General features: G+C 44.2%; 1 protein-coding gene across 11 annotated transcripts in view; it reads right to left on the bottom strand.

Moving 5' to 3' along the window:
- The window catches only part of ptprt (protein tyrosine phosphatase receptor type T), a 244897-nt gene that overhangs the window by 78725 nt on the left and 138672 nt on the right, over window positions 1–27500 (bottom strand). For 6 of the 11 annotated variants that reach the window (XM_047332930.1, XM_047332928.1, XM_047332936.1 and 3 more), the window contains exons 14-17: window positions 27385–27500; window positions 20808–20844; window positions 18149–18205; window positions 4134–4269 (exon numbers count right to left, since the gene is read on the bottom strand). The exon at window positions 27385–27500 is cut by the window's right edge and continues 161 nt beyond it. In XM_047332930.1, the coding sequence (XP_047188886.1) occupies window positions 4134–4269; window positions 18149–18205; window positions 20808–20844; window positions 27385–27500 (346 nt within the window). The remainder of the gene's footprint in view (window positions 1–4133; window positions 4270–18148; window positions 18206–20807; window positions 20845–27384) is intronic. The other 5 variants (XM_047332935.1, XM_047332933.1, XM_047332934.1 and 2 more) reach the window with 1 other exon arrangement.

Genomic DNA, 27500 nt, shown 5'->3' on the forward strand with positions numbered 1-27500 from the left:
CGACGGGTGAAGAAGCGAGAAGCCGAGAGCCTGAACGATACTTGTGTCAATCTACGGATGAGGCGTAATCATTTCTAATTTATTTCAGGCAATTTTTTTTCTTTTATTCAAAGTGGGTTTTTTGTTGTTCAGGTTTGCGAACAAGAAAAGCGTGAGCAAGTTTCTGATTTGGTTCCACGATCTAAAGATTCAAAAACAGCCTTAAATTTAATTAATAAGCAAATCAGCATCTGGTCTTTCAGACAGACGGATTAATTGTGGCATCGCCCGGGAACCTTCTGAACGCACAGGATTCCTGCTGGTGAGGAATTATTAATTCAGATGTATTTTTCTGCAAGAGTGAATCTTTGCAGGACCAGACGACCGGTTAAAGTGGACGTGGCAGCAGACAGACTTCTTGAATAAAAGAACATAAAGAGGTCTGTTGATTTGCTTATTCGCCGACCACGTCTTTATCCGCGCGCTATTTCTTTGACCCGTTTATTTGTTTTTATTTAAGCTATTGAAATATTATTGAGTCTCTTTAAAAAGAAAAAAAATGAAATGTCTGACCTGAACGTGAAAGCATACGACAAATTAAAATCTGAAAGGAGAAGAAGAAGACAAATCGGAGGTCTGTCTTCGCAGCGTCGGAGCTTTTAGGAGCTCGCGTGAAAGGACACGGGAAAAATGAAAACAGTTCTTTCATCAATTCGCAGTTTCACAGTCGTCACCTTTTCAACAATCACTTATTCTGCTTCGCCGGCATCAAACAAAAAAAAAGAGGGAATGTTTTTGGAGCCTTAAGAAACATTAATATTTCATCCAATCTCCTCTCAACCCCCTTTTCATGGAACGTGGATCTCCAGGCGCTTCGCTGGTTCGGGCCCTCGGGGTCCGACCCGGCTGCGGGGAGAAACATCGAATCCCCATTAAGACTTCCAGTCGTGTCCGGCCGCTCACTTCGCGTTCACGTTCACTCTACATGATCAGCGACGTAAAGTGCCGCCTGGCCCACGTGTAACCGCGGCCCTGAAAGATTAATCGGACAGTTGCGCGTGAGTTCCGTCGCGGAATAATTGACGCGGCTCCGAGGGAGAAACGCTCGGACGCCCGGCTAAAGTGTGCGGGATGAAATATAGATGAGCTGAGAAAACAGTGTTTGATACTGTGAGTAGTCTGCACTTCACTCATCGATTCTTCTTCTTCGTGGAATTATTAAACTTCCTCCTCTTTTTTGGTATTTCCACTTCTTTCTAGCACCAGGCCCAGGTCTCCATCTCTGCTTTCCTTTTTCTCTTTTCTTTGACCCGTGCGTGACCTTTGACCCTGACCGATGGCCTGGGTTCGTGACATCATCATCAACATTTTCCTCTTCCTCTCCTGCTTGCCCCCCCCCCCCCCCTCCCCCCATTGCCCTCTTTATGTATATTGCGCCCTGTTAGCCTGGTTAGCATGCGATTAGCATATTTACTCGACCTCCGGGTTAATCAGGGGCCTGCGTTGTTTTTCATATGAAATTTTTTGACACGTCATTCACACAGTTTCTTCCTCCACCTCCCCTCCCTTTCTTTTTTATTTCCGCCTCTCCCCTCCGGCGTCTCCCTCGTCTGAAGTCTCCACCTGTACCTTCTTGTTAACCCTGCTCTTCCTCCTCCTCTGGCTCTGACGGGCCTTTTTTTTTTAATCCTCCTGATGTTTGGGATATTCCCCGTTAGCATCTGTCTCGGACGGAGAGACTCTGGCAGAATGTCTCACCGCCGAACCGTCTGCGCACCGTCCCATGTTTCCTTCGGGCTCCGTTCTACACTCGGTGCAAAGCAGCGCCGGACAAGACCCGAGCGCCTTTGCTAGTTTCAGAGCGACGCAGTTTGCGCGTCGGTCGGTCGCTGCATTGCGATCTTGAAATATTTGATGAGTGATATGCGCCGCCGAAGGGGAAGACTGTAGGTGCGGTTGTGAGTCGAGAGCATCACTCATTCCGACGTTTGCTCAAACGAACAAGAAGACTAAAACGGTTGCCGCCAAATTTTTTAGTCACGCTTTTTGCGTAGACAACCAGACGAGTCACGTGCGAAAATTGTTCAGGTACTTGCTGTGTACTTTCACATGTTACAGGTGGTATTTCCACCCCAGAACTAAGACCTTCTAGAACCTTCTGCATTTGCGTTCTGTGAATAAATGAATAAAAGCATGGCGACACTGGAGGAGGTTAGCCTGTGGTTACGTCGCAGATCGTACCGTATGTGAGGCCCTTAAACCAACGTCATTGTGACAAGGAATCCGCTCCCACACTGCCCCCTGGTGTTCATGACGCATTGCAGCGATTTCTACTTTTTTTTCTACTTTTCTACAAGATTTGCTGGAATTGTCAGCAGTTGGCGAAGCGACACGAGCTGCAGAGTGGCGCTGTTTTCTTTTTTTTGTCCTGTGGGCAAAGTGTTGTGCGTTTGTTTCCAGTGTGAATTGAGAAAAACGGAGAGAAAAACAATCATCAATTTAAAAATGACACAAACCAAATCAAACACGTGTGAGTCCAAGAGAAAACCCAACTGTCCGAACAGTTTTGTGAGCGAGCGAGTGAGGGATGAACAGACGGATGGATGAATGGATGGATGAACAGACGGATGGATGGATGGATGAATGGATGAATGGATGGAGTGATACAGAGAATAAGAGAAAGTAAAGTGAAGAGAGGCCGGTGATGGTGACAAGCCAGTGTGCATGTAAAACAAAGAAGCAGTGCAGAGTCTGCTAACTGAAGGAAAACAGAGAGGTTTCACATCATCTAAACTATATCTGTATTAGTTATTTTGCCTCTGAGGGTCACAGAGGATTAAAGTGCATCGCCAGGTTTAATATACGTAATTCTGACCTTTTGTTTTTGCCTCGAAAGGAAATGAATTAATGTTTGTGGCCTTTTGTAATCGTAACAATCAAATCTGGGATCTGCCATGTTTGATGAATGCTCATCTCTGAAGGAGGCTCACTGACTGAAACTAAAGGGGGAAAAAACGGATTCAGTGTTTCTTATTCAAGCTTCCACAGAAATCTACTTCCTCCCACGTTTATGGATTTAAAGGTGAGCCTCGACCGCTGCCTACGGTCATGTCTGTCTATTGATTCCTGCCTATGAGGACACGCTACACTGACATGAGGTCTATCCATCATCTGTCCAACAAAAGATTAAAGATGCTAAACATAGCAGTTAATTCGTTGATTACATATCGACATAATCGTCATTAACTTGATTGGCAGCCTCTGTCTGACGTCAGTGCTGCTGCTACAGTCGTGATCTTTTTTTACTGAGGTCATCATCTATGGATTATGAACGTTGCGTTGAGTTTCCTGTGGGGAAAAACTTATGGAGGCAAATCTGTCACCACAATTTGAAATGTAAAAAAAAAAATAATAATTTCTACTACGAATTTTTCAGCATTGAAATTATGTACGAATTTTTTTTATTTGGTCTCTGAATTTTAAACTTTCACATTTGATTTTTTTCCCCGCTGAAATTATGTTAACAGATTTTTCACTTCACAAATTCATCTCAGAAAAAAAGATATCAAAATTCAAGTTGCTCAAATTTAATTCAGATCACAAAATTCGTTGTTAAAAAAAGAATCCTGATGCAACATACGGATTTTGAGTGAGAGATTCAGACTTTCCTGATCAATGACTAATAAACGAAATGTTGTTAAAACACAAGCGCAGCCTCCTCGTCCTGATCAGAGTAATGTTCAAAATTTCATCCAAACAACCCATAGAGGAATAACTTAAAAAAAAACGAAGAAAAAAAAAAGCAATAGGCAACAAATATATACATAATTTCAATGCCGAAAAAACATAAAAATGCCTTTTAAATTTCAAAGTCTGGTGACACAGATTTGCTTCCATAAAAAAAAAAGATCACTTCCTGTTGTTGTTGTTGTCTCATAAAGCAAAACACCAACAAACGTTCCTTTACACAACGTGGCCTCATGAGGCAGCGCAGACTCAGACGGAGGCCACCAAGCGTCTAGTCTGCAGAGAGGATCACGTGTAAACCATTGATCGCCGTTATCTTTATTATTATTATTACAGTGAAAGCCACAGATTGCACCTTTACGCCGCCGCTCCGCCCCGACCTCGGGTTCGTCGTCGTCGCCACCTACCTGCGCTTGAAGGTGAGGACGACGCCGAGGAGGATGATGACGAACATCAGGATCCCGGCGATGACGCCGGCCATTTTCACCGTGCTGTCCACCTGCTTCTCGGGCTCCATGGCGTCCGAGTCCTGGGTGGAGGCGCCTACACACACACACACACACACACACACACACACACGCACACACAGGTATGCACATAGTCACATTGGTATAGGCAACCGCCAACAAATATCAAGGCACATCCAATCACGTAAAAATGATCACAAACGTGCATGAACACAAAGTTCAAGGAGCGGACACACAAATACAATCAAGGACTCGTGCAAGCACACACTCATATTTATACATCTATAGATATAGATATATATATCTATATATATAGACATTACAACACAATGGAAATGGTTTTCCCTTGGTAGCCATCCGTGAAAAACGCACACACTCTCTCACATACACACAAAACATACGTGTTAGCAACAAACACACACTTGATCCCAAGGTGAAGATAAAACTCTGATAAACACTTCATTCCAATGCAGCAGACACAAACATATGAACGTCATGTAGTGATAAAAAAACATCATGGACATGCAAAAAAAAAATACAAATGTACGGAGGAACCGATGTGACGAGTTCCGATGGAAACTGAAAATCTCAACGGGAGGAAGTAACAAAAAGGTTTGAGCGCTTAGACTAGATCAAATATTGTACAGCAGCCATTTTTTTTATGTAGCTGTCCTTCTGCCACATGTGAAGATTTTCATTTTGGAACAAAATCCTTTCGCTTTGGTGCGAGTGACTGCCAAAAATAAAAGAAGCTTTACATCCTCGAACAGCGAGGAAAATTATATTCTGAAGGCCAGGTAACAACTTCTTAAACATCTACAGCCACCTGGAAACATCGCTATATATATATGTTGAGTATATATACATATATATATATATAATCTTGTAGCCAAAAGCAATTAGCACGAGAGAGAATGCAGAGATAAAAAGAAGAGAAAGACGGAGGAAGGGAAACGGAGACGAGTGCCAATATTTTCAAAGCAACAAAGATTTCTATTACATCTCCCCACTTTCATTCCAGGTTAAAAAAACACATTCAAAAGGGACAGCCCCCCCCCCAAGGACAAACAGCTGTAGAGACACATCCAAGGTTTTGCGCTCCACACATGCACGACACAAAAAATGAGAAATAAATAGATTTAATAATGCGGCGCATGCGGGAGGACTGGCTCGGAATCGCCTCCTTCACATGGGGATTCAAACACGATGGAGAACAGGTGAACGAGGCCGAGTGGATGGGAAAAAACAAAAGTACATGTTTTACGCAGGTAAGAGACTGATGTAGAGAAGATGAAGTGACTGTCAAGCAGCCAGCGAATGAGACGGGAGGGAGGGGGGAGGGGGAAGACAGAGGTCGCAGTGTGTGTGTGTGTGTGTGTGTGTGTGTGTGTGTGCGTGTTGTACTCCCTGACTTCAACATCGGTCTCATAAACTTTATTAATACGTTTATATCATCTCAAAGTGATGAGTGGTCTTCGTGCTTTATAGCTCACGGTACATATATATATATACAATAGAGGTCATTATATATATATTATATTTATTATTTATTTATTTATTAATTGTTTAAAGCCCCTGAACTGAGTGTGTTGTTGAAATCATAAAAAATCTCCAACTTACAGAAACAATTCATGTGACGTCAAAAAGCACATACCTTTTAAAAAAAAAACTATAACCTGGACCGTACGTTCAGTTTTCTGTACATCTGAGTACCTGTCAAGTGTTCCAGCTCGACCCCCAGGCCGCACTTTAACCCCTCGAAGAGCAAAGGAAGACAAAAGAACAGAAACCGCCGGCGCCGTCGCGTCAGAGGAACGGCTGAACGAGGTCAAAGTCGCGTGACCCCGAAGATCGAATCAAGCAAGAGGCCGGAGATGAGCAGAGAACAACGTGGAGGAGAGTCTGAGAAGAGGAAGTCCAGAATTAAAGAGAGAGGAAGGAAGGAAGGAAGGAAGATGTGGAGATGACAGAAGGCTGAAAAGAGAGAAAGGTCTGGAAACAGTGAAAAGTAAAGGAACCCTGTGATCCGGCACCTGAATGCACCTGTTCCCTCGCAGGCGCGCACACAAGCGGCGTCTTGTCATAACCTTGATAGACAAAAAGCAGCCGATTGAGCGACGCCGCAGCGTGGGAGTTCACTCTGACAATCCCCCGCTCCGTCAAAACACGAGGCTGGTAGAGGAATCCACCCAGATAAAGGCGTAGAGCACCTAACCTTGGCACGCTTTGTAATGAGCGCCCGCCGCGGCCCTCAGTGACGATGATGAGATGTTCCTTTGAAAAAAAACAACAAAAAAACAAACACAACCACTGGATGCCTCAATGGCAAACACACTCGCCGCCTCCGAAAGCCCGATCAGGGGCGTCGTCCGCGGCGCCGAGGCCTCAGTTCACCGCCTTTGACGAACATGGACCCCACTCCCCACAGCCTTGTTCTTCAAGGGGAACGAGATAACAAGCGGATATTTTCATTACGGAGTTCAGTATTAAGTGAAACGCGATGAAAGCGTGGCTGCTGAAGAGAAGCGACAATATCTTAGGGGTTGGCGTTAGCACAATGCTCCACGCCGAACGGTTGAAATCGTTGAGCGAGGCAGCGCAAAGTGCTCGCGTTTTTCTGAGGGGAAATAAATGTCTTTCTATCGGCGCACTTCACTTGTGGTAGAGTGGTAGACGGCTCAAACACTTCAGTTAAGCGGACTGAATGAGCCGAGGGGATGGAACCTCCAACATGCTGGTTCGTGGACAACCCGCTCTACCTCCTGGGCCACAGCCGCCCAATTAGCCTCACGTGGTCAGAGAGCTGTATCCGATTCCTTACGTTGGGTTCGCACCGGACCCCGCGAGTATCTTAGCTTTGTCCGCGTGAATAACCCAAATATTGGGCTGTTCTTCTTTCTGCTATCGCGTCACGTGAATTGAAATGTTTGAACCCGAGTGCCTGAATTGACAGACGCGGATTCCACGACTTTTGCGCGATCCGCGTCGTGCTACTCGCGACTAGCCGCGAATTCCGGGCCACTGACGTCAGTGGTTGTCCAGTGGGGAAAGTTCCCCCCCCTCGTCCTCTCCTACTGTCTGAGCAGCATTTGTTTTCAAACATGGTGAACGGAATACGGACGGAAAATAAACCGTGGCGATTGAAGCTCTATCATTCTTGTTCGTGGACAACTCGCTCTACCTCCTGAGCCAAGGGTCTTCAGAGCTATACCTGATCCTTACCGTTCTTCCTTCCACAATCGCATCAACGCGTGACGGGAATATTTCCCTGGAGTTCAAACATGTCAACTAGAGCAATCTTCGTGTGATTCGCGTCGCGTTACGCCGATGATGCGAAATTCGCATCTAGCCGCCTCTTTGCGTTGACTTTGTACGTTATATCTACTCGCGTGAATAATTCGTGTCCCGTCCGGTGTGAACTCACCGTAAGAAGAATATAGAATAACACCACAGAGTAGTGTTTGCACATCATGTTATAAATGATGAGCACTGACGTAAAAGTAAAAAGAAGAAAAGAAAAAAACACCTGCCAGCGATGTTAAATCAAAAATATCATTGTATTTAATTTCTGGGGCAACATTAACTTTGTGCGCTCCTGTCGCTCTTTGGTGAGTTTAATTTTACGATAATTGTTTTAATGAAAACGTTCTGCTGCACACGATCTAGCACATGACAACTTAAAGACACTAAATCTCATTTTGGAATGACATTAATAAAACCCTGGCCCATTCGAGCACACCTCACAGATGATCAGACGTTTAGGATTTAAGAATTTGCTCACCACTTGTCTGCGTATTCTTGAAGTATGAAGTAGAATCACTGCAGCAGCTCCTGCACTTGGATATCTGTTGCATATTCCAACCAAAAGCTTAAAGGTGCAAGCGAAGGCTTCTCTGGTTGCTGAACCGATACATACTTTGGACAATCAGGTTGTCAGACAAGAAAAATCATAACCTGAGGACACTGTGACGCCCTGTGGCCCTGTAATCAGCAGACGTGTACAGAAGAAGTGTGTCGCCACGTGTCTGTCACCGCACACACACATTGACGCGAGAGCCTCGGGCGGTTGTACCACCGACGAGTTCACACACACACACACACACACACGTCGCCGTCGTCGCCTCTGCCCTGGTCGTCACCCCGCAGCTGCATTAAACCTCAATCCCCCTCCTGAGCGATCCGCAGTAACGTATCGCCCGACACGCTACAGTGCGACGCCGTGTGTTCACACCTCGCCGGGCCCAGCGTGCTGATTGGGTTCAACAGTGCACAATGTAACAGTAAGGAGAGAGAAGAAAACAACATCTGGCGACGTGTTCAGCTCCATTTAACAATGTGATTGACCTGCTTTTTTTATTTTTGGGTGCCACTCAACCAATCAGGCGAACTCTGACAGGGTTCTGACCGGGGCGGCGGCGGCGGCGGCGGCGGGTTGGCACGGCAGAACTGGATGATTGACAACTTGGTGCGAACACAACACGGAGGAGGCCGCGGCCTCATTCATTATCGTATTGTCACCGTCAGGTAACAGGTGGCGCGTAAATATGCACAATTTATGGATTTGTCTTGCTGTCCTGCCAGCAGGTGGTGTTGGGTATTATTCTGTTGGCAGGGATCAGATCACTTAAAAAAATACCACCGGAGCAGAAGAGGGTCTGGACATTTGGGCATCTCCCCGTGACAAACTCCAAACATCACACTGAACCCGACAGGTTTGGATCCGATGATGGAAACGTTTGCAGTTATGATCAAAGAAATCTTGAAAAGATCATTATCCTCATTACTCACGAGATGAAAACGTCTTCATCGGCACCAGTCGGCCCCGGGGCACTGTCGTCATGAGCAACCAAAAATGTGCGTCGAGGAAAAGATTCAGATGAAGCGTGAGTGTGTTTTTAAAACTCAATTAGAACACAGTCTACAGCCGTAAAATCTTTAACATTGCCGCCCCCTTCTGGCAGTGAGGGTAATGACAAACACAGTTGACGAAGGCTCCACCCCCTAAAAAAACAAAGCCTGTTCTCCGTCTCTGTTGCTACGGCTGCTTCATAGACTGTAAATAAAGATGGACGACATGTCTCCACTTCATCACGCTAGGACAAAATGAAGGCTAAATATTCCATATACGGTGCGGCCATCTTGCCTCAACCAAAGTACCGCAAGTTCTGTTCGGTTACAAGGCTCGACCAATCGGGAGTCAGTCTCAGATGTCAATCACGACACATTAACCTGTTTTAATAGCATCAAAAAACGAATTAAAACCAAACGTATTTCTTATATCAATTGGCGTGACTTTTTAGTTTGGCCCATTTCCATGGTTGCGGCAATGTTATATAATAAACAAAGAGATTAACCTGCTTCCGATTCCATAGTGTGAATTCGTTTGAATGAAGATAACATACATTTACTCATATGTAAAAGTCATGCGCTCAAGCATTGAACATTTATTAGAGTAAAGGATAATTTAGTTTTCCAAATTTGTTTTTTTTTTATTACTTAAAATACCCAAAAATTCAGATCCTCATATTTACTTCCATCCATTCCATCAGGTCGTCCATTAATCGACTTTCCCGCTGAACACAACATGGCGGCAGGGCCTGGCGTGGTCACGGCCAGAAGACGGCGGCTTTAATTCCTCCTATTTTTTTTCTTTTTCCTGTGAGCTCCCTCCCAGGAGACGGACAGACATGAAAAATCGATCTGAGAGGTATAAGTGCTCCAACTGTCGGCCAATTCACGGCCACTCGGCCTTCGCAGCGAGAGGCAGTCCGACAGGGGAATACAGCGAAGGGGACGACGACACGGCAACTGCTGGCTGAAGGGAAAGTAAACACGCAGATACACTAAACCCCTCAGAAACATAAATATACAGTATAGTAAGGAAGCATTCTGCTCGCAGAAACGTTTGAAGAGCTATTTCAACAATGTAGAACGGCACACGAGAATCGTAGAGCTGGATCGAAGATACTATGACTTCGAAATAAACACTGAAGATGAACTGAGCTTGAGCCCTTTTAGTGTCTTCATCCAGGGACAAACATATAAAACCATTCAAATATTCGTCCCTCGACTCGCTGGAGACGATTACAGGCTGTGATTTATTTAATTATACTCTGCGATAGGTAGAGCAGAGGTTCGCAGACCGTTCAGCCTCCGACCGCCAGGAATAACTCTGCCAGGTGAGACCTGCGACCCCCATTATCCTCTCAGGTGGTCGCAGCACACAAAGGATATTGATTTCAGCTCGTTCGGCAAAAAGTACAAAAAATAAAAAATCCCCCATGCTGCAGTGTTTCCTGTGGTGCTGCAAAGTGATGCTGCTGCTAAACCGTCATGTGTGGTATGAAGAAAATCTGAAAGTGATGATGGTTGATTTTCAAATTTAAGTTTAGTTACTGTTTTGTTTTTTTTGTTTTTTACCTTTTGTTATAATTATTGTTAAGGACTTGAATTTCTTCTCCTTTCTTTGAGACTGTAAAAATGAGTGTGGGGTCATAGTCGCAGAATTTAGATTATTACTTTAAAAAGCATCTTGCAGCAAAGGGTTGCCATGGAGATACTATGGAGCCACTTCTGTCTGTTCGACATTATTCTGAGAATTAAAGCTACAGCGTGTAAAAGACCTTATTCACAGAAATGTAATATCTTATCCATAACTCTGTGTTCATATAAGAGTTAAATATAGTTCCATGAGGTGGACCCAACCCCCGTGTGAGTCTCCATGTTTCTACGTCGTGTTGAATACGCTTGTTGAACTAAACGGTCCAGAATACGTCGCGTTCACGTTGAATTTTTCAGACGCTGACGGAAACCGGAAATGGAATCATAGGTGCGCTGCCATAAAGTGTCCCCTCTCGGTCGCTCAGTTGGTTGCAGGTTTGCAACTTTACCAGCAGATGGCGCCAGAAAATTAAAAAAATTACACACTGGGGGTTTAAATACGTCACTCTGACTGGGATGGGCAGGTTTTTTTGAGACACCATGCACTGATCACTTGTTGATCTGTGTAACGGACCAGAAATCTCCTCAATTATTTTGAGCTCCTGTAATGAAGCTACTTCTGCTTCAGATGTCCACGGTCTCTGCCTCATTGATTCGACTGCATCAATTATTTCCATTACAATTTTTAGCTAAAATTTACAAATTTTGATTTTGATTTCTGGAACTCATCGTGTGACCGCGCCCCGTCTGTTAGTCTTGACTAAGACACTTTTTTTTTAATCCCACATGTAATGAATTAATGTTGCCAGCTTTCCCGAGCAGGATCCCAGTTACTTTACATAAACCCCTGGATGTAGAGGTGAATATTTGAAATACAGAGTTGAGTTGGAACATATACTGTATCGTGTCTTAGTGCCGAGCAGAAGAAAAAGATAAACGCGTTGAAGGAGACGCCCTGCGTGTTGTCTGTGGTTACAATATCGACATTAATCCCCGAGAGTTTCCACGTGTCTCTGCAAGTGCACCTATGTAATATTCCTTTTCTATTATATTTATATGTTTTATCTCTCCAAATTGTTTTCCTTTAAATCTACCCCCTATACTTGTAGAGCATGATGACATTATCGGGAGGAATTATGGGTTAAAAGATATTAAAATCATAATCTCATCCAAACGGAGAGAAGATTGATTCTCCTAACCACTGACGATCTGCAGCAGCGGCCCTGAGCGGCAAATTAAACGCTGCTTTTCTGTCTGTGTGTGTGTGTGTGTGTGTGTGTGTGTGTGTGTGTGTATAGTTTGTGTCAGCACACACACAAACTATCTCTTTTCCTTTATTCAGTTTTTTTCTTTGTTCGTCGCCGTATGAGTCGAGTGTTTATCCAGTGACTGACTTTATTGCTTTTTCATTTATCTGCTTGTCTAATGTGTATAAATGAAAAGATAATTCAACAAAAAGAACAGTTAATGAAGTCGAATGAAGTATATAATTTCTGCAGTGTTTGTGTGCGAGTGCAAGTAAATTAATTTGTAAAGCGTATGTACACATCTTCAAATTGCATGTCATGGAAATGTGCACTAGTTTCTGCGTGTGTGTGTTAACGTGGAGGTTCAGTTTTTTGGGTATTGTTTGTCAGCAGCTGTGGGGTTCATCCTCGGTGGATTAGCGTTAGCATGGCTGAGTGTGTTTAACGGGATTACTAATCTGAACTCTGCTGCCGCGGCGGGTCTGCGAGTCGCTGTCACAAAAATGTGCCTCCGACTGTGTTTCTGAATATTTGTGTGCGTGTGTGTGTATGTAACAACACACCTGTGTGTGTGTGTGTGTGTGTGTGTGCCTGGTTGCCTTTGTACAGTAGTAGTGGTCCTGTGCTGCTTCGGGAATGTGCGTTTGCGTGTCTGTTCGAATGTGCCTGCGGTCAGACGATGACGGATTAATTTTTCTTTAGTCTCAATAACTTAGTAAACAATACAGGGCGATTCTAATACTTGCACGCACACACACACACACACCATTAATTTGGAAATTAGTTTTTTTAAGGTCATCAGCACTTTAAGCATTTTAAGCTTTGAAGAACTCAAACGACTTCATTGATCCACCCCGGTCTCTTTGGACTTCACACTGAAAATAATAAATGTGTATGTTCCTGTTTGTGTATCAGTATTATATCGACAGTATACATTATCCTCAAAATGTGAATTTTAAAAAAAACTGAGCAACTGAAAGAGGCCAGAATATCTAATTGATGAAATGTGACAACCATTTCAAAATTCGATAATTTGACTGAATAATAAAAACCCAAGTCGAGTCAATGAGAACCGATGATGTACGACAATATTCATGATATTCCTTACATGATGTTTTTAAGATTCAAACTCATTCTTTATCGTGGGATCAAATATATCTAATACGAGTGTGTTTCATGGTATGTATGATCCATCCCATCTTTAATCCAGATCTGTCGACAGCTACACGAGGACCTTGATATCCCCGCTGTATCTGTTTACTGACAACAATCCCAAAGAGCAACGCAACATGTCGCATGATGACCGAATTAATTACGGTGATACACAAACAGGTTGTGTTCTATCGGAACTTTTGATTCTCCCTTGAAGGGAATTCTTTTCTGACACAGTCAAGGCCAAAGTGAATTAAATGTGTTGGGACACAGCTGCTGTGAGCCGACAGCCACAAAAGCGAGAAGGAAGGCCGGCAGGGAGGGAAAGGTCTTCAGACCGCGGAAAAACACGAAAGAAATGGACGAAAACCATACCTCAAGGACTATAAATGAGCAGGAGAGAAATGTAAATATGAAGCCATAGCTATAGCACTGAAGATTTACACTAAAAACATCACTGTCTCCATGAAGGCCAAGCATGTAACACATTAGCTTTCATTCACATAAGCAACTAGAACGACGCTCAGTAGAACACATGTCGCCGCTAAGGCCCGACAGACCCATTAAATTCAATCAAGCCACATCAAATTGCACACGATAATAGACATCAGTCCCCTAAATACGCCAGATTAGTTTTTCCATCAAGATCCATGAATTATTCCCAAGGAAATTGGTGAACAAAAAAACAACAACATCCTATGTCGCATTGTTATAAAAAAAAGTGATAACAAATTATTGGATATGCCCCTTTGTCTGGATCCGAATTCTTCCACCCGGTTTTTTGGAAATCTGTTCTGTTCTGCTGACCAACCAACCAACCAACCAACCAACCTACCTACCAACCAACTAACCAACCTACCTACAAACCAATCAACCAACCAACCAACCCACTGCCAACCTACATATCTACCAACTTACCAACTAACCAACCTACCTACCAACCAACAAACGTACCTACCAACCAACCTACCTACCTGCCAACCTACCAAACAACTAACCAACCGACCTATCAACAAAGCCACCGATCAAAATGTATTTGTCATGAATCCATAATGTGGGGAGCTTTTGTTCCAAAATGGAGACAGGCAGTTCACCATGATGTCACTATAATATTGGTTAATTGCAGGCATTTTATTTTGCTATAGGTCAGAAAAAACCCAGTAATCTACTGCAACTTCAATGGGACATTATTTTATTTGTCGTATTTTTATCCAGGGTTAGTATGACATTGGAGCATTTGAGCATTGAACCAGTTCAATAAGTCAATGTTACCCCACAAGAAATGAACAATGAAACGGAACATTAAAAATCTATCTGTCGACTAATGCTTCTGTCGTTTTCCTGCTTTTTCCATCTCCATTTGTTTTCCTTTTCCTATTGCACCCACTTGCTCATTTCCCCGGCCCGACCGCCCTTCAGCCTTTTTTAATCCACCTCTCGTTCTCCTATCCTCCCACGACGACGCCGGGGCGAGTTCTTTATGACCTGGTCAGATTTACGCAGGGACAAGTGAACATTTTGCTGTTTCGCTGTGGAGCAGATGGTAAATTCATTGCAGAGTTGGAAGGGCAAACTTAGCATAAGGCAACAATTTGCCACAAGGTCTGTCTGGCAGCGAGCGAGGCAGGTACACCTGAATGCACAATGCTACAGGAGGATGAGGAGAGAAAATCCTTGAAGCTGAGTCACTCTGAGGTTTTTCTTTCTCCGGCTTTCTTCAAGTCGGTTTCTGTCACTCTTTACCTCTCTTTGTCTCTGGTCCTCTCCTTCTCTCTCGGATTTTATTTATTTAGTCTATTTTTATTTTACTCGCCGTCTCCGTAGCTTCTCTAGTCTCCTATATTTCTCTCTCAGCCGTAGACAAAGTTGAACTCTCGCTGTACAGAGCAAGCAGCATTTAATTTCGCCGCCGACTGGTATCGTCACCAGATATTCGCACACAAACATCCATGAGTTTCCAGAGAGCAAAGTGACTCAAGGCACTCAGGTGGCGGTCGGAAAACTGGAGGAGGATGCGTTGTAAAGAGCAATGTGTGTTTGTGTGTGTAGGTCAACGACAAAGATAACTCAGATAAGATTCCTTCAACGTTTGCAGTTCAGTCACACACGCATCACGGAAAGCCACGCGTTGCATCAGTATTACACATCGCCAGCGTCGGTTACAACACGACTGCGTACAACCACCAATTATACTCGACCTCGGGACTAATGGTAATGGGAATCGAAGCTGACATATAACGCCGGTGTGTGAATGACAGGGGGGGGGGGGGGGGGGGGGGGGGGGGGGGGGCGGCAGGTTTGACGCTCTACTACTGTGAACTACGCGAACACAAACGTGCGCCGTGCAAACTCGACACTCATCAACGCAGGCCATCCGCTTCACTGAGGCGCAAATACAAAAAAAGGTATCACTTGTAAAATCAAAAATATTAATAAACCCTCCCCCCCGGTGTGTTAACTGAAGCTGGCTGTCAGAGAGCGAAGCTGCGTTCGCACACTGCAGGGGCCTCTTGTTCCGTTATGCATTACTCATATCTGACTTCAGTTCGGATGATGCAACTCCAGAACCGATACCGTTGCATATCAAAAAGACAAATGTGCCAAGGAGTGAAGCGAAGGCGCTGAGTTCAATGTTTTCATCAGAGAACCACGTTTTTTTTTTTCCAAATCTGCCCTCGTTCTGAGCCATGATGCAAAATATCTGCAGCTGTCTAAAATTGTGAAATGCACCTTTAATACGTACTGCGTCATCAGTCAGTAACTCGTACCCTGTATACGGGACGGGCCTTCAACAGACAGTCAGTAGACTGAGCTCCTGTTTTCTTTTCCCTCTCAACAACAGACAGTTCAAAAATATGGACGTAGTCACTGGTTCCTGATTGGTTCTACGGTTTTGAATCTTAAAAGCAGCCACAACTAACAATAGTGGTCCGGTGTTAAATTTGCACTTTAATATTCAAAGTGATACAGTAACGAGTGGAATCTAGCTGTCGTTATAGTTTCTTAGCTGACGTTAGCTGAAGATACCTCGACTGAACAGAAGGCTTGTTTGACGACTAGCTAGCCAGTGAATGTTTGTGGTAAAACATAAAAAATTAGTCATGCATGTCCTTTTTTTGTGACATTGTTTTTATCGTTAAATTTATACACTACTGACTTTTCCATCAACTGTCTAGCTACAATCGACTTGGGGGTCCCCCTGGTGGTCAGGAGGAAAGTTAGTTTGCTTATGCTTTGGGCCGGCCCTGAGTTCATGGCTCAATCACTGGTAGAAGAGCAACTATTTTTTTTTTAACAGTGGAGACCTACACTAGTAAAACATTTCTGAATAAGCAAAAAACGGAGCGGAGGGAATTACTCCCTTTTTAAATTGATCGGACTAAAAGTGGGTCGACCTTCGCATGCGACACAGTGTCAGAGTGGCATCGTTGACTTTACGCTCCGGTGCTCGGACGACATGAAGTGGGTTTAACAAGTGGGTTTAGCTGCTGCCACCTGAAGTGGACGTAGTGAACACAGAGTAATTCACGGTGGACGAGGGTTAAGAGTTTTTACGTTGCTCTCACTCTAAACTGCAGTCGACTACATTATATGACTCGTGCTCGTGTTTAGCCTTTAAACGGATTAATCATTTGACGGTGGAGACTAATGGTCAGCGAGCACAAGGGAAGCAGTTATTTATTTATTCATCGTCTATTAAGACTAACGTGAAAAATAAAGAAGAAGTGACTGTAAATTGTTCAGCAGTGAAATGAAAAGGCCGTTTTAATGGACCCAGAGGTTTTTCTGCTTTCATCTGCACTGAGTTAATCAACCGGGGTTTTCATATGAACACAATCCATATTTATTCAATTTAGGATTTCAGCAGCATCCGCACGTTGTGCATGATATGCATAATTCTTTGTGCCACCTCCGATTTCCCTCCGGACAATAAGTGTTATTGTGTTTGTGTTAAGTCATCTCGTATTCCCGACGAACGACTGCGACAACAGTTTATCGCCGTACGCTCGCTCGCTCGCTCGCTCGCTCGCCGCCGCCTGATTCCCTGTTGTTCTCCCCCATTGTCCAAGTCAACATTTTGATTGTTGTGCGTCTGAATGACATTCATATTCAGCTGGCACGTCTCCGCATTGATGAATAAACACCTCAAAAGGATTTGTCTTGTTTTTTTTTTAAAGTTCCGCAGAACAATCTTTAGCTTCTATTGGATTTTAAAAGACTAATTCCCATTAGATGTCATGGGAATAATATGAAATATTAGATTAAACTTCACAATCGCACCATTTATTTTTTACCCCTCAGTTTTTTGGTGATGTACAGTTATTAGTCAGACGTTTTTTAAAGGTCGGATGTCTCATTAGGGAAAGTCGCGCTTGTTCGTATTAAATGCCTTTCATGCTATAAAGGAAACCATTACCATAATTTTTTTTTTTCATCCACCATATGTTTCTGTTTTTGTCATATCTCTCACAAAAATAATGACTGGCATACAAATGCCATAGAAAAAAATGAAAAAATTGGGCGTGTATTGTTTCAGTCAGTCCTTTAAAATTAAAAATTTTAATTGGGTACCATAGGTTAACCCTGTAAGGCCCACTGTTGTAATATTACAACATCACTTTTAGCTCTCCTAAAAAGATATTTGTAAATGTTTAGTTTTTTTCCCTGAAGAACATAGTCAATGGCTCAATGGGACAAGGAAACACTTCTATCGTCAGCGTATGGTCGTCCACAAAAGCCACATGACTGTAACATATGTCTGTGTGTGTGTGTGTGTGTGTGTGTATGAGATTTTGCATTTGTATTTGTGTGTGTACTCATGCAAGACAGTTCAAACACAGCCAGCGACACTCGAAGCACAGCAGACATGCAAACGAATGCAGAAAGATGGTAAAAAAATTTAAAAAAGGAAAAAAAATAAACAAAATAAAAACTGAGATAAGTCCAGAAACATAGGAGGAGATAAAGGTCAAAGGGAGGAGAGGGTGTGAGGGCAGGGGACAACCAATATGAAATAATAAGGGGTTTGTGTCGTGTTCATGGTTTTACTGTGATGGAAAAAACGTTAGTCGAACATAGGGAGGAAAAATATTCTGCCTATGAAGCAATAATCACCTTCGCTTGGGATGACTAGAATGTACGGCGTTGTTATTTGTCCCCTACCTATTACCACTAAGGCCAAGGGCCGCACGTCCACGCCGGAGAGCATGAGAGAGAGAGAGAGAGAGAGAGAGAGAAAACAAACAACAACGGAAAAAAAGAAGAAGAAGAAGAAAAAAGAAAGTCTAAGAAAAAAAGACGTATAGTTTTTCTTTATCCATTTTCATCAAGGTGTCGGATGTCAGTCTGTCTTAGAGGAGAGAAATTGCAGTGGTGAGAGATAAAAACTGGAACATCAATATTACAACTCGCACTGGAGATGTTGAACTGGGATGTGACTCGTTGCCAGGATACTAGCATGTTGACCGGCCCGCCACCAGGACACGTATGTGTTTATTAGCTGGGAGTGAGTCGGTGAACGCAGATGTGGTGCTGGGGAGGGGGGGGGGGTGGGGTTAACATCATCAGTGTCAGCTTGGATTGTTAATAATAAAAAAAATAAAGGGGAGTAGGAAATGGAAGACAAAAGAAATGAGGTGATGGTTGAAAGAAAGAAAGATAAATAAGTATGAACTTTGTGGCGTGGGCAAGATCAAGAATCATTCATTTCTCTGGGTTCTGCTACAAAAGGTTTAAGTTCGTCACCCAGAGACGAAATCGGCTCAGTCAACGTTCAATTAAAGTTATTTGCAGGTTTTCAGATTAAAGACATTTGTTCATGGCGACAATGTCGAGGCAACGAGGAGGCTCAAGTCGCTGTAATTCAGACGTTGAATGTCAACTTCTTTTAAAGATCTATATTCCTCAGAGGCATATTACAGTAGAGACGATCTCTCTGGTTAAATTTCAGTTGAGAAATCCAAAGAACCAGGTTCACAGAGAGACTAACTAAGACACGTCCACACGTTCCACCCGCAAATACGCAACGAGGGACGAGGCAGCAGGTTTTCCAACCATTTCTTTTTTTTTCTTTGTTTCAGAAAAAAGCTTGTGCTTAAGATTAATTTGTGTTGTATGAGTCAACAGGTCTTTGGACGACCTTGGACTTTATTTGATATGAAGCTCTGGCAATAGGTTAAGAGAAGATAAAGCATGCGGCCAGAAGACGAAGGCTAACTACTGTACTGCTAAAGATCTAAACCTTTATTTTTAATTTTTCAAAAAATATATAGTTTAATAAAAAAAAAAAGTGAAATCCAAACAAGCCTCAATCGTTTATGAAAACTTTTCGATTTCTGATTAGAACTCTATTTTATTTTATTTTATATTTTTTATTTTTTTTTACCTCATTTATTTTTTTCACTCTTTTCACTCGTTTTCTTTGTGCCCGTATTTTTTGTCAAATGTTCTATTTCTTATATTTGCTCAGTCGTTTCATGTGACATATCTAAGTGAAAATAATGCATGAGCCTGTTTTGATTGGTACACAATAGGGTTATGAAAATAAAAACTTTACCAGCTACAGGGTAATGGAGCTCTGGATAAGAAGTACATGGAAGTTTAGCTTAGACAAAAGTTATGAACAAGAGCACTACTGTACTTTAAAAGTGCAGACTCCCCAGAACCTGGCTGAAAACATGGTTATATCATTATTCAATCAAGTTTTTTGCCTCTGAAAAAAACTTGTATGACTGAATTTCAATTCTGACCGCTGGAACATTTTGACCCAGAAAATTGAGGCATTTATAACTGTGATCAGGTGCCGGAGCAGGATATTGAATCAAAATGAGTCAAGGTCCCTTTTTAATTAAGCCATCTGCATTGCCTCGAAAAAAACTGCCCACATAAGGAAAGCTTTCAGAAAAAGTAGTTTTTTGGGAACATTTCAAAAAATTCGACATAATTGAGAAAAGTTAGCGTTTTTGTCATAATATAAAAGACAGCCACAAAGTTAAAAGCATGTCTTTTCCCACACACACATGCACACAGACAGACAAAGAGCAGTAGACCTCCACCCACAGCACCTCCCACTCAAAACAAAAAAAAACATAGAGTCTGGAAATTTATGAAGGAAGAAGAAGAAAAAATAACAGAAAAGAGGGAAAATGTGAACAAATGAGCGACAAACGCTTGATGCAGAAGAGAAACAATAAGAGAGAGAGTGAGACAGACGGACGGACGGAGGGAGGAGAAAATCAAACACGTGTGATACAGATGAAAAAAGAATAAGAGGCGAGGTGAAGAAGAAAATCAATAGCAAAAGCTTTTCAATGCACATTGCCTGAAACACAAATGTAGAGCGTTTGCCCCGAGATCAGCAGCGGATAAAGATGGAGCGACGTGGGGGGGAAGCAGAAACAGAAACGACTTGAAATGGGTTGTGGGGCTAACGCGTTAGCGCTGATCGCTAATGTAATGGCCCCGGTGTTCCACTTTATACACTGATGAGCAACACGGAGGCAGCGTGAGATGGAAGATCGTGAGACAGAAATGGACAATAAAAAGAGAGAGAGAGAGATATTAGATGGAATGCTATGCAACGAAACGCATGCAGGAGAACATGGTCAGGATGTGGGGCTGTTGGGCTAAAGGGTTCACCTCCTTCAGCAAGAGTGTGTGAAGGGTGTGTGTTGGTGTGTGTGAGTTCGTTCATCTAATCTCACAGCGACGTTTTAAACTGAGGTGAGATATAATCATCTGTAGCTGCTGGGGATCAGTGGAAGGCTGCTCATACCTTTGTTGGCCAGGCGGACACAGTTGATCTTGGTTTCCTGCGGACGAGAGAAGACAAGAGACAAACAGACGGGTTCAGTGACATTGTGTTCCTTCAAACCTTTTGTGACAGTTGTCGGAGATGTTTCAGCATCTTTTGATCGACGGAGCACAAAACGACAACACCAGAGTCAGTTTGTTTAAAGCTTTGGCCGCTGAACAACTTGTCGTAACTCTTCAAGTTTCCTTCGGATCAGTCGCCCACAAACTCGTAGACTCTGGAGATTAAGACACTGCAGCTGATGGATCACGTTGCTTCTGTGAAGGTCTTTTGCTTTGCCATCTTGTATTAAGTGGAGGTTTGTTTGAGGCCGACAACACGATAAGAACGACCTCGTTCGTTGGTTCACCGCATGCGTATTGTCACATCTCCTGGAACTCCAAAGATGACAGACAACTAAGTAACACCTCATGAATATTCTTTGATTTTACACTATTAAAGTATCTAAATGCTCCGTTTAGCTTCAATCGGGTTACGGTTCGTTGATTCACATCGGGCTCAAATCAGTGCAGACTGAAGTGAACATCAAACGACAACTTTTTTATGACCTATCAAAATTAAGAATTCAATTGATTCAAAAACAAACTACATCTTTATGTAGTTTGTTTTTTTATCATAGTTTATTTTCTTCTTTTGCTTTTATGCCACATTTCAAAATCTGCGGCTGTCGGGGGAAACAGAAAACTCCGGAGCATAAGGAGCTGATGATGCTCCTGTTATGTTTCGCGATTAGCCAGAAATTATAAGAACAAAACCCGATTTTGCAGCTAATGGACGATAAAATTACCAATACTGTAAAATGTGGATTAAAGGCATTTAATGATGATCAATGAGATCATGAGAGCGTGTTATTATTTCTTCTTATCCTGTGCTATTTTGCAATAAACCGACCCGCCTGGTTCCTCTCAAAACGCACACGTGTAAACACATTATTAATTTCAGGATCAATAAAAGTGCCGTGTTAGATCCATCATCCGAAATTTATACCCACACGTAACTGATGCAGCGACACACACACACACACACACAAGTTTTCCTCCCCTTCCTTCCATCACTCACACTCATCCAACATTTTCCTTTTCTTCTGGAAGCTACAAAAATCTCCTTGTCTCTCCTTCCCTCCATGATGTGCCGTCACCAGCCAGAGTACGTATATCTACTGTAACCCGTCCCCTCACACGTGTGCCCCATCTGTCTTTATCGAAGACGGTGACGACAGCGGCGGGCGTCACTTCAGTGTCCGAACGGAATCGCTCCCGAGGTGCCGCTCATGCAGACAGAATCGCTCCCAAATTCCATGTTGTTTTGATTTCTTTTGTCTTGTTGATAAATGGAAATAAACAATAAGGAGAAAAATATATTTTCCGAGCGGAAATCCGCAAAGTTTCATATGTTTTATTGAAGTCAAATCAAGAGACAGCTTGAATTTTCTGACCTATATTTCAGCCTGCCACCAGGGGGTGGTTGAGTAATCAGTGTGGACACGTAATGTCAAACTACTGATCTGCAGGAGTTTTCAACGTCCTCGTTCATCACCAATTTAAAAAGAGTCACGCGCAACGAACGTATGCTTATTATATGAATATATGTATTTCTCACCGCCGCCGTGTAACCAGCTCTAAGTGAACGACTGAAGCCTGCACGTCTTTGATCAGAGAGTTTCCATGTTCATACAAAACGTGCGCCGCGGGAACGAGATCAGTTCCCTGAGCGTCGGCGGCTCGGACAAATTGGCCCCCACATCTCACTTGTTTACAGTGCGTTTAGGGGACCCTGAGTGGCTCCTCACGCCGCCGCCTCGGCCTCGCGCTAATGGGCCAAAACCTCGGGAGAGCCTGCAGGAAGCAAATTTAATAAATGTAAGGGCCAATTTATCGCCCTGCCTCTATCTGGGGGGGGGGGGTTGTTTACGGGGGAGACTCTGGAGAGACAGTGTGTGTCCTTCTGTGTGTGTAGTAGTTCACTTTGTCGAGGCTGAGGAGAATACTGAGTGTGTGTCGGCGCTGCAGCTGCCGCTCGCTCTCTCTCTCTCTCTCTCTCTCTCTCTCTCTCTCTCTCTCTCTCTCTCTCACTCTCTTGGAGTTCTGTTCTGACTGACGGTCGGGTTCTCCGTCCACGCGTGTGTGTTGGACTTATGGACACTGTGATTGGCTGTTGGTGGTTCCCAGGTTACCCCGAGGTAGTCATGGTAACCACTTTACTTTAAGTCTCTTTATATTTATGTCTCTTTATTCGTCCATTCTTCTTCTTTTTTTTCCACCTTCATCTTCTTCTTCTGATCGTGAACCACTTGACTCGACAGTTTCACGTTCTGACGCCGAAGAAACTCACGAATATGTACAAACACATTTCTTTAGCTTGACTGGTGCCCACACGCCAAAGGCGCACACACACACACACACACACACGCACACACACGCTAGGGTTTTCGGAGTCAGCTGAGTGCATCTTGATTGACATCCACTGTCAGTGGTTAAAATTTCTCTCTGTCTCCTTTCTTGCCACTGGAGATGCGGGCATGTGTGTGTGTGTTTATGTGTGTGTGTGTGTGTGTGTGTTTATGTGTTTGTGTGTGTGTGTGTGTGTGTGTGTTTATGTGTGTGTGATTGTGTGAGTGTGAGTGTGTGTGTGTGTTTGTGTGTGTGTGTGAGTACCTTGACCGATCCCTGAGGCGTTTTCTTCCTCGACAGTATGTGTGTGTGTGTGTGGCTGCATGTTTTTTCCATGTGTTTCACCGGTTCCCTGTTTTGGTTTTCTCACCATGTCTCGCCCCACGTCTTCTCCTCCCTCTCCCGTCTTTCTCCTCCAACAATTCCAACTCTCCTCTGACTTTTCCCACCACTTCCTTTCCTCCCCGTCCGGCCTCTCCTTCCTGTCGTCCCATGCACTTCCCTCTAGATTTCACATCATCCATTTAAAAGAAGTCTTGTCTACGTTGAGTGAGAGATCTCTCTACTCCTCATATCTCCGACTCCTTCTTGTCCTTTTCATCCATGATCCTCCTGCGCAGACCTCCCCGACGGAGGAGGCCAGAAATATGTGGACACTTGAACCTGGAATCTCACTGTTACCAGTTATTGCCACAAAGTGGGATTCACACTGTCCTCAAGAAAATATCTCAGCCGCAAGATTCTTCCTGAACTGGAACCAAGAAGCCTCAACACCATTTCATGTCATCGCAGTTTGTCTCCTTGCAGAGAGTCATTCTTCCTTTCCTCGGGTTTCTCTTCACCTCGAGCGGCCTCCGTCTTTGCCCTCACTATCATATCTTCTCTCCGACTGTTATTCCCACCCCCTCTGTCGTTCCTCATCCCCGAGTCCCGGATCACTGTGGCTCTTACGCTTCGCACTTGTAACCCTGGGACCTTCATACTTGTCTGCATGTGTGTGTGTGTGTGTGTGTGTGTGTGTGTGTGTGTGTGAATGTATTTGTGACATCACACGACATTGAGGGAGGCGTCAAGTTTGCCGCCGGTGAGCAGCGTTAATGTGCGACGCGTCGACTAATTGGCACAGTGATGGGAGACCGGAGGGCGGAGCGACGGAGAAGATGGAGGGAAGGAGAGAACGTTAAGGAAGAAGGAAGAAGAGGGGGAGAGGGGAGAGGAAGTAAGGAGGAAAGTGGTTGGTGGACCAGAGGACACGACGGTGGACTCACGGGGGTAAAGACGACGAGGAGGGAACAAAAAGAAGCGGAAGAACAAAGGGGAAGACAGGAAAAGAAAGATGACATGAGAATGATGGAGATAGCTAAAAGGAGATGGAGAAGAAAATAAGGGATGAAAAGGTGGAAGGGGGGAAATCTGTGGAGACGGAAAGGTACCAAGGAAAAGAGGGTGATAGAAAAGGGAAGAGACGGATGGAGAGATGGAGAGAGAAGGAGAGAGAGGGCAAAAGATCAGGGTTTATACAAGAGTAGAGGAGAAGAAGAAGGGAATGGGATGAAGGAAAAAGATGATTGAAAGATGGGAAGAATTCAGGAAGAGGGGGTGAGAGATTAAATACAACAACATGTAGATGGAGTTTTTCTAACAGAGGCAGCAGCAGCGAGCGGTGACGAGGTGGAGAGTGGGCGGATGGAGAGAACCATTTCTTCTAAATGAAGAGAGAGAGAGAGAGAGAGAGAGAGAGGAAAGAGAAAGAGAGAAATCATGTGACGGAAATAGAAAGCGGAAGCTGGAGGAGAGGGACGTTCTCTCCTTGATGGACAGGTGGAGCAGACGGGCGGAGAAGGAGAAAGTGACTTTGATCCGCTGGATCAAAACTCCGGGAAGAAGAAGAAGAAACAAACAGCCGAGTCAATGAGGAGTTTCTCTCCGATATCATAAAAAAAAAAACCCTCACCAAATGATTGACGGCAAAAGAAATTAGACAAATGACTGGACTTTGTGACGAAGCAGATGACTTCAAATCCCTGGATGAGCCAAATATCACTTTTCACACGTTCGTCATTGAACCTGGATTTTGACGGAATGGACGAGACCATCGACCGGTTCTTCGCTGTGCGGCGGCGGTCGGCTCAGAGGTCACGTGCCGCGCGGCCATTTTGGTTTCTCAAAGGACCCGAGAACCTTTATTGTCCTCCCGGGTGAAAAAAAGGACAGCGCTCGTCCTTCAACCGTGAGCGGACGAGGCATCTGACCCTGAGCCCTGAGTGTCTCCGCACAGTGAGGAGGACGACGACCTGCGACACACACACATACAGATTCATGTAATGAACGTCATCGCGAAACCTCTGTGGCGGGAGTCTGGGTGTATAGAGTCTTCCAACCCCTTGACGTCAGACGTCGTCTCATCTGGAGATGTGACCGCGATCGATGCCGGCAACATCCGCAATGATGTGTTTTCCGTTTTTTTTCTCACCATCCGGAGAAACGCTGATGCTAACACACTGATGCTAACACACTGATGCTAACCTGACGGACAACGCGGCGCGACCGCCCGCGCACGACGGCGTCGGTGTGAACGGGAAGCAGATTGTTTGACGCCGCGGCCGGTTGCTCGGTGACGCAAGAAACACCACGAACCCAAAACGGCGACGGTGAAATTAAAAGATGAGGGTTTTTCTTGTGGTGGTGACCGTTACCGACGCGCGGAGGTGTCAGCAAACGCTTTGCCTTCGCCGCCGCCGGCCCGCGAGCCGCGACTGATGATGTGGCGAACCAATCGGGGAGGAGAACGCGGGCGCTTGGGTCGTCATCATCCAAGCGTCTCCGTTTCTGCTCGTCCAGACTGGAAACACAACGGTGGCTCTGTGGATGAAGCCCCGCCTCCGCAAACGAGGAAGTGAAATGGCGTTGACGTAAAGGTCTCCCGCGTCCCAATGAGGGAGGAGGTCCAGGTGGACGGAAGTGCTTCAGTTACTTTTAGTTCGACAACGACATCAACAAATAATGTTTACGTGCTAAAAGGAGCATAAAATAATCATTTACAAAAGTCTTACATGACGTTTTGTTTCAGTTGGATTCAAACTGTTGCCTTCATCCTATCACAGTTCTTTATTCATCATGTGTTTCTACGGCACATTTAAATTTCCTATGTAAATGTCTACGCACTAAAAGCAAACAGGGCGTCGCTGCAGCAAAATCTCTTAACGTCGGCGGGGAAAATGAAAACCTGCGGAGCGTTATGTTAGCTGCAGTAACTGGGAAATCACGTTTTCATTAAACCCAGTTTCTCTTTTGGACACAAAAAAAAAAAAAAAAACCGTCTTTATTGGCTGAATTTCACCAGATTTATGAATGTGTGCGTTGACGCCTCGCTTCCTTATTAAATCATCTGCGCACGCCCACTTGCTTTTTCTATTTACTTTGTTTTGTTCCCCGCAGCTCACATCCATGACCCCGGACAAACCGCGCACTGATTGGATTGACTGGGATCCAATCAAATAAGGAATTTTGATGTGAGCCGATTTAGGGGTTGCACACACACACACACACACACACACACACACACTCACGGTCTACCTGCCTTCTGGAGGAGGACATTACATCACGGCGTCAGCCAGCTTGGCCCCCCGATCGGCCCAAACCAAGTTACCGTGGTTACAGCGGTGGAAAATTAAAACAACCCTCGCAGGGGTTCCGAGTATTATGGAAAAAGCCGAGTTCAAGTCGTGAATGAGTTATGAGGAGGATGGAGGCGGGAGGTGGTGTCGGCGTACAGTATTTGCAGACGGGATAATTGGCAGACAAAGAGACAGATGCATTCTGGGAGTGAAGATTTCTTTCTCTTCATTTATTGATGTTGCTGTTGTTTTTTAAATTGCAATAAGTGATATGACAATCACTGCAGTTGACTGGGAAGTTGAGAGGGAAAATTCAAACTCCTGAGCTTTTTTCCCGTTCGACACTTTGACAATTTTATCCTCCGACACAGATCATCAAAGCCTTTGAAAAGCTTCGAGACATTTCATGATTATGAAAAATGAAAACGCAACGATCCTGTACAATCTGCCCTCGGCATCTTCCGTATGGCGCCCAACCGTCGGCGGCATTGACAAAAAAACATTGAAGGACGAGTCCGTGTCTGAACTCACCCCATTGGCTCTGCTCATGGCCTGGTAGTAGATGCTGTAGCTCTTGGCGGGCGACAGCGGCGGGTTCCAGAAGCCGCCGTAGCTCTTGTTGTCGCCGACCGTGAACGGCTGCACGA

Source organism: Scophthalmus maximus, chromosome 6 (assembly GCF_022379125.1).
Source record: "Scophthalmus maximus strain ysfricsl-2021 chromosome 6, ASM2237912v1, whole genome shotgun sequence".
NCBI classification, from domain to species: domain Eukaryota; kingdom Metazoa; phylum Chordata; class Actinopteri; order Pleuronectiformes; family Scophthalmidae; genus Scophthalmus; species Scophthalmus maximus.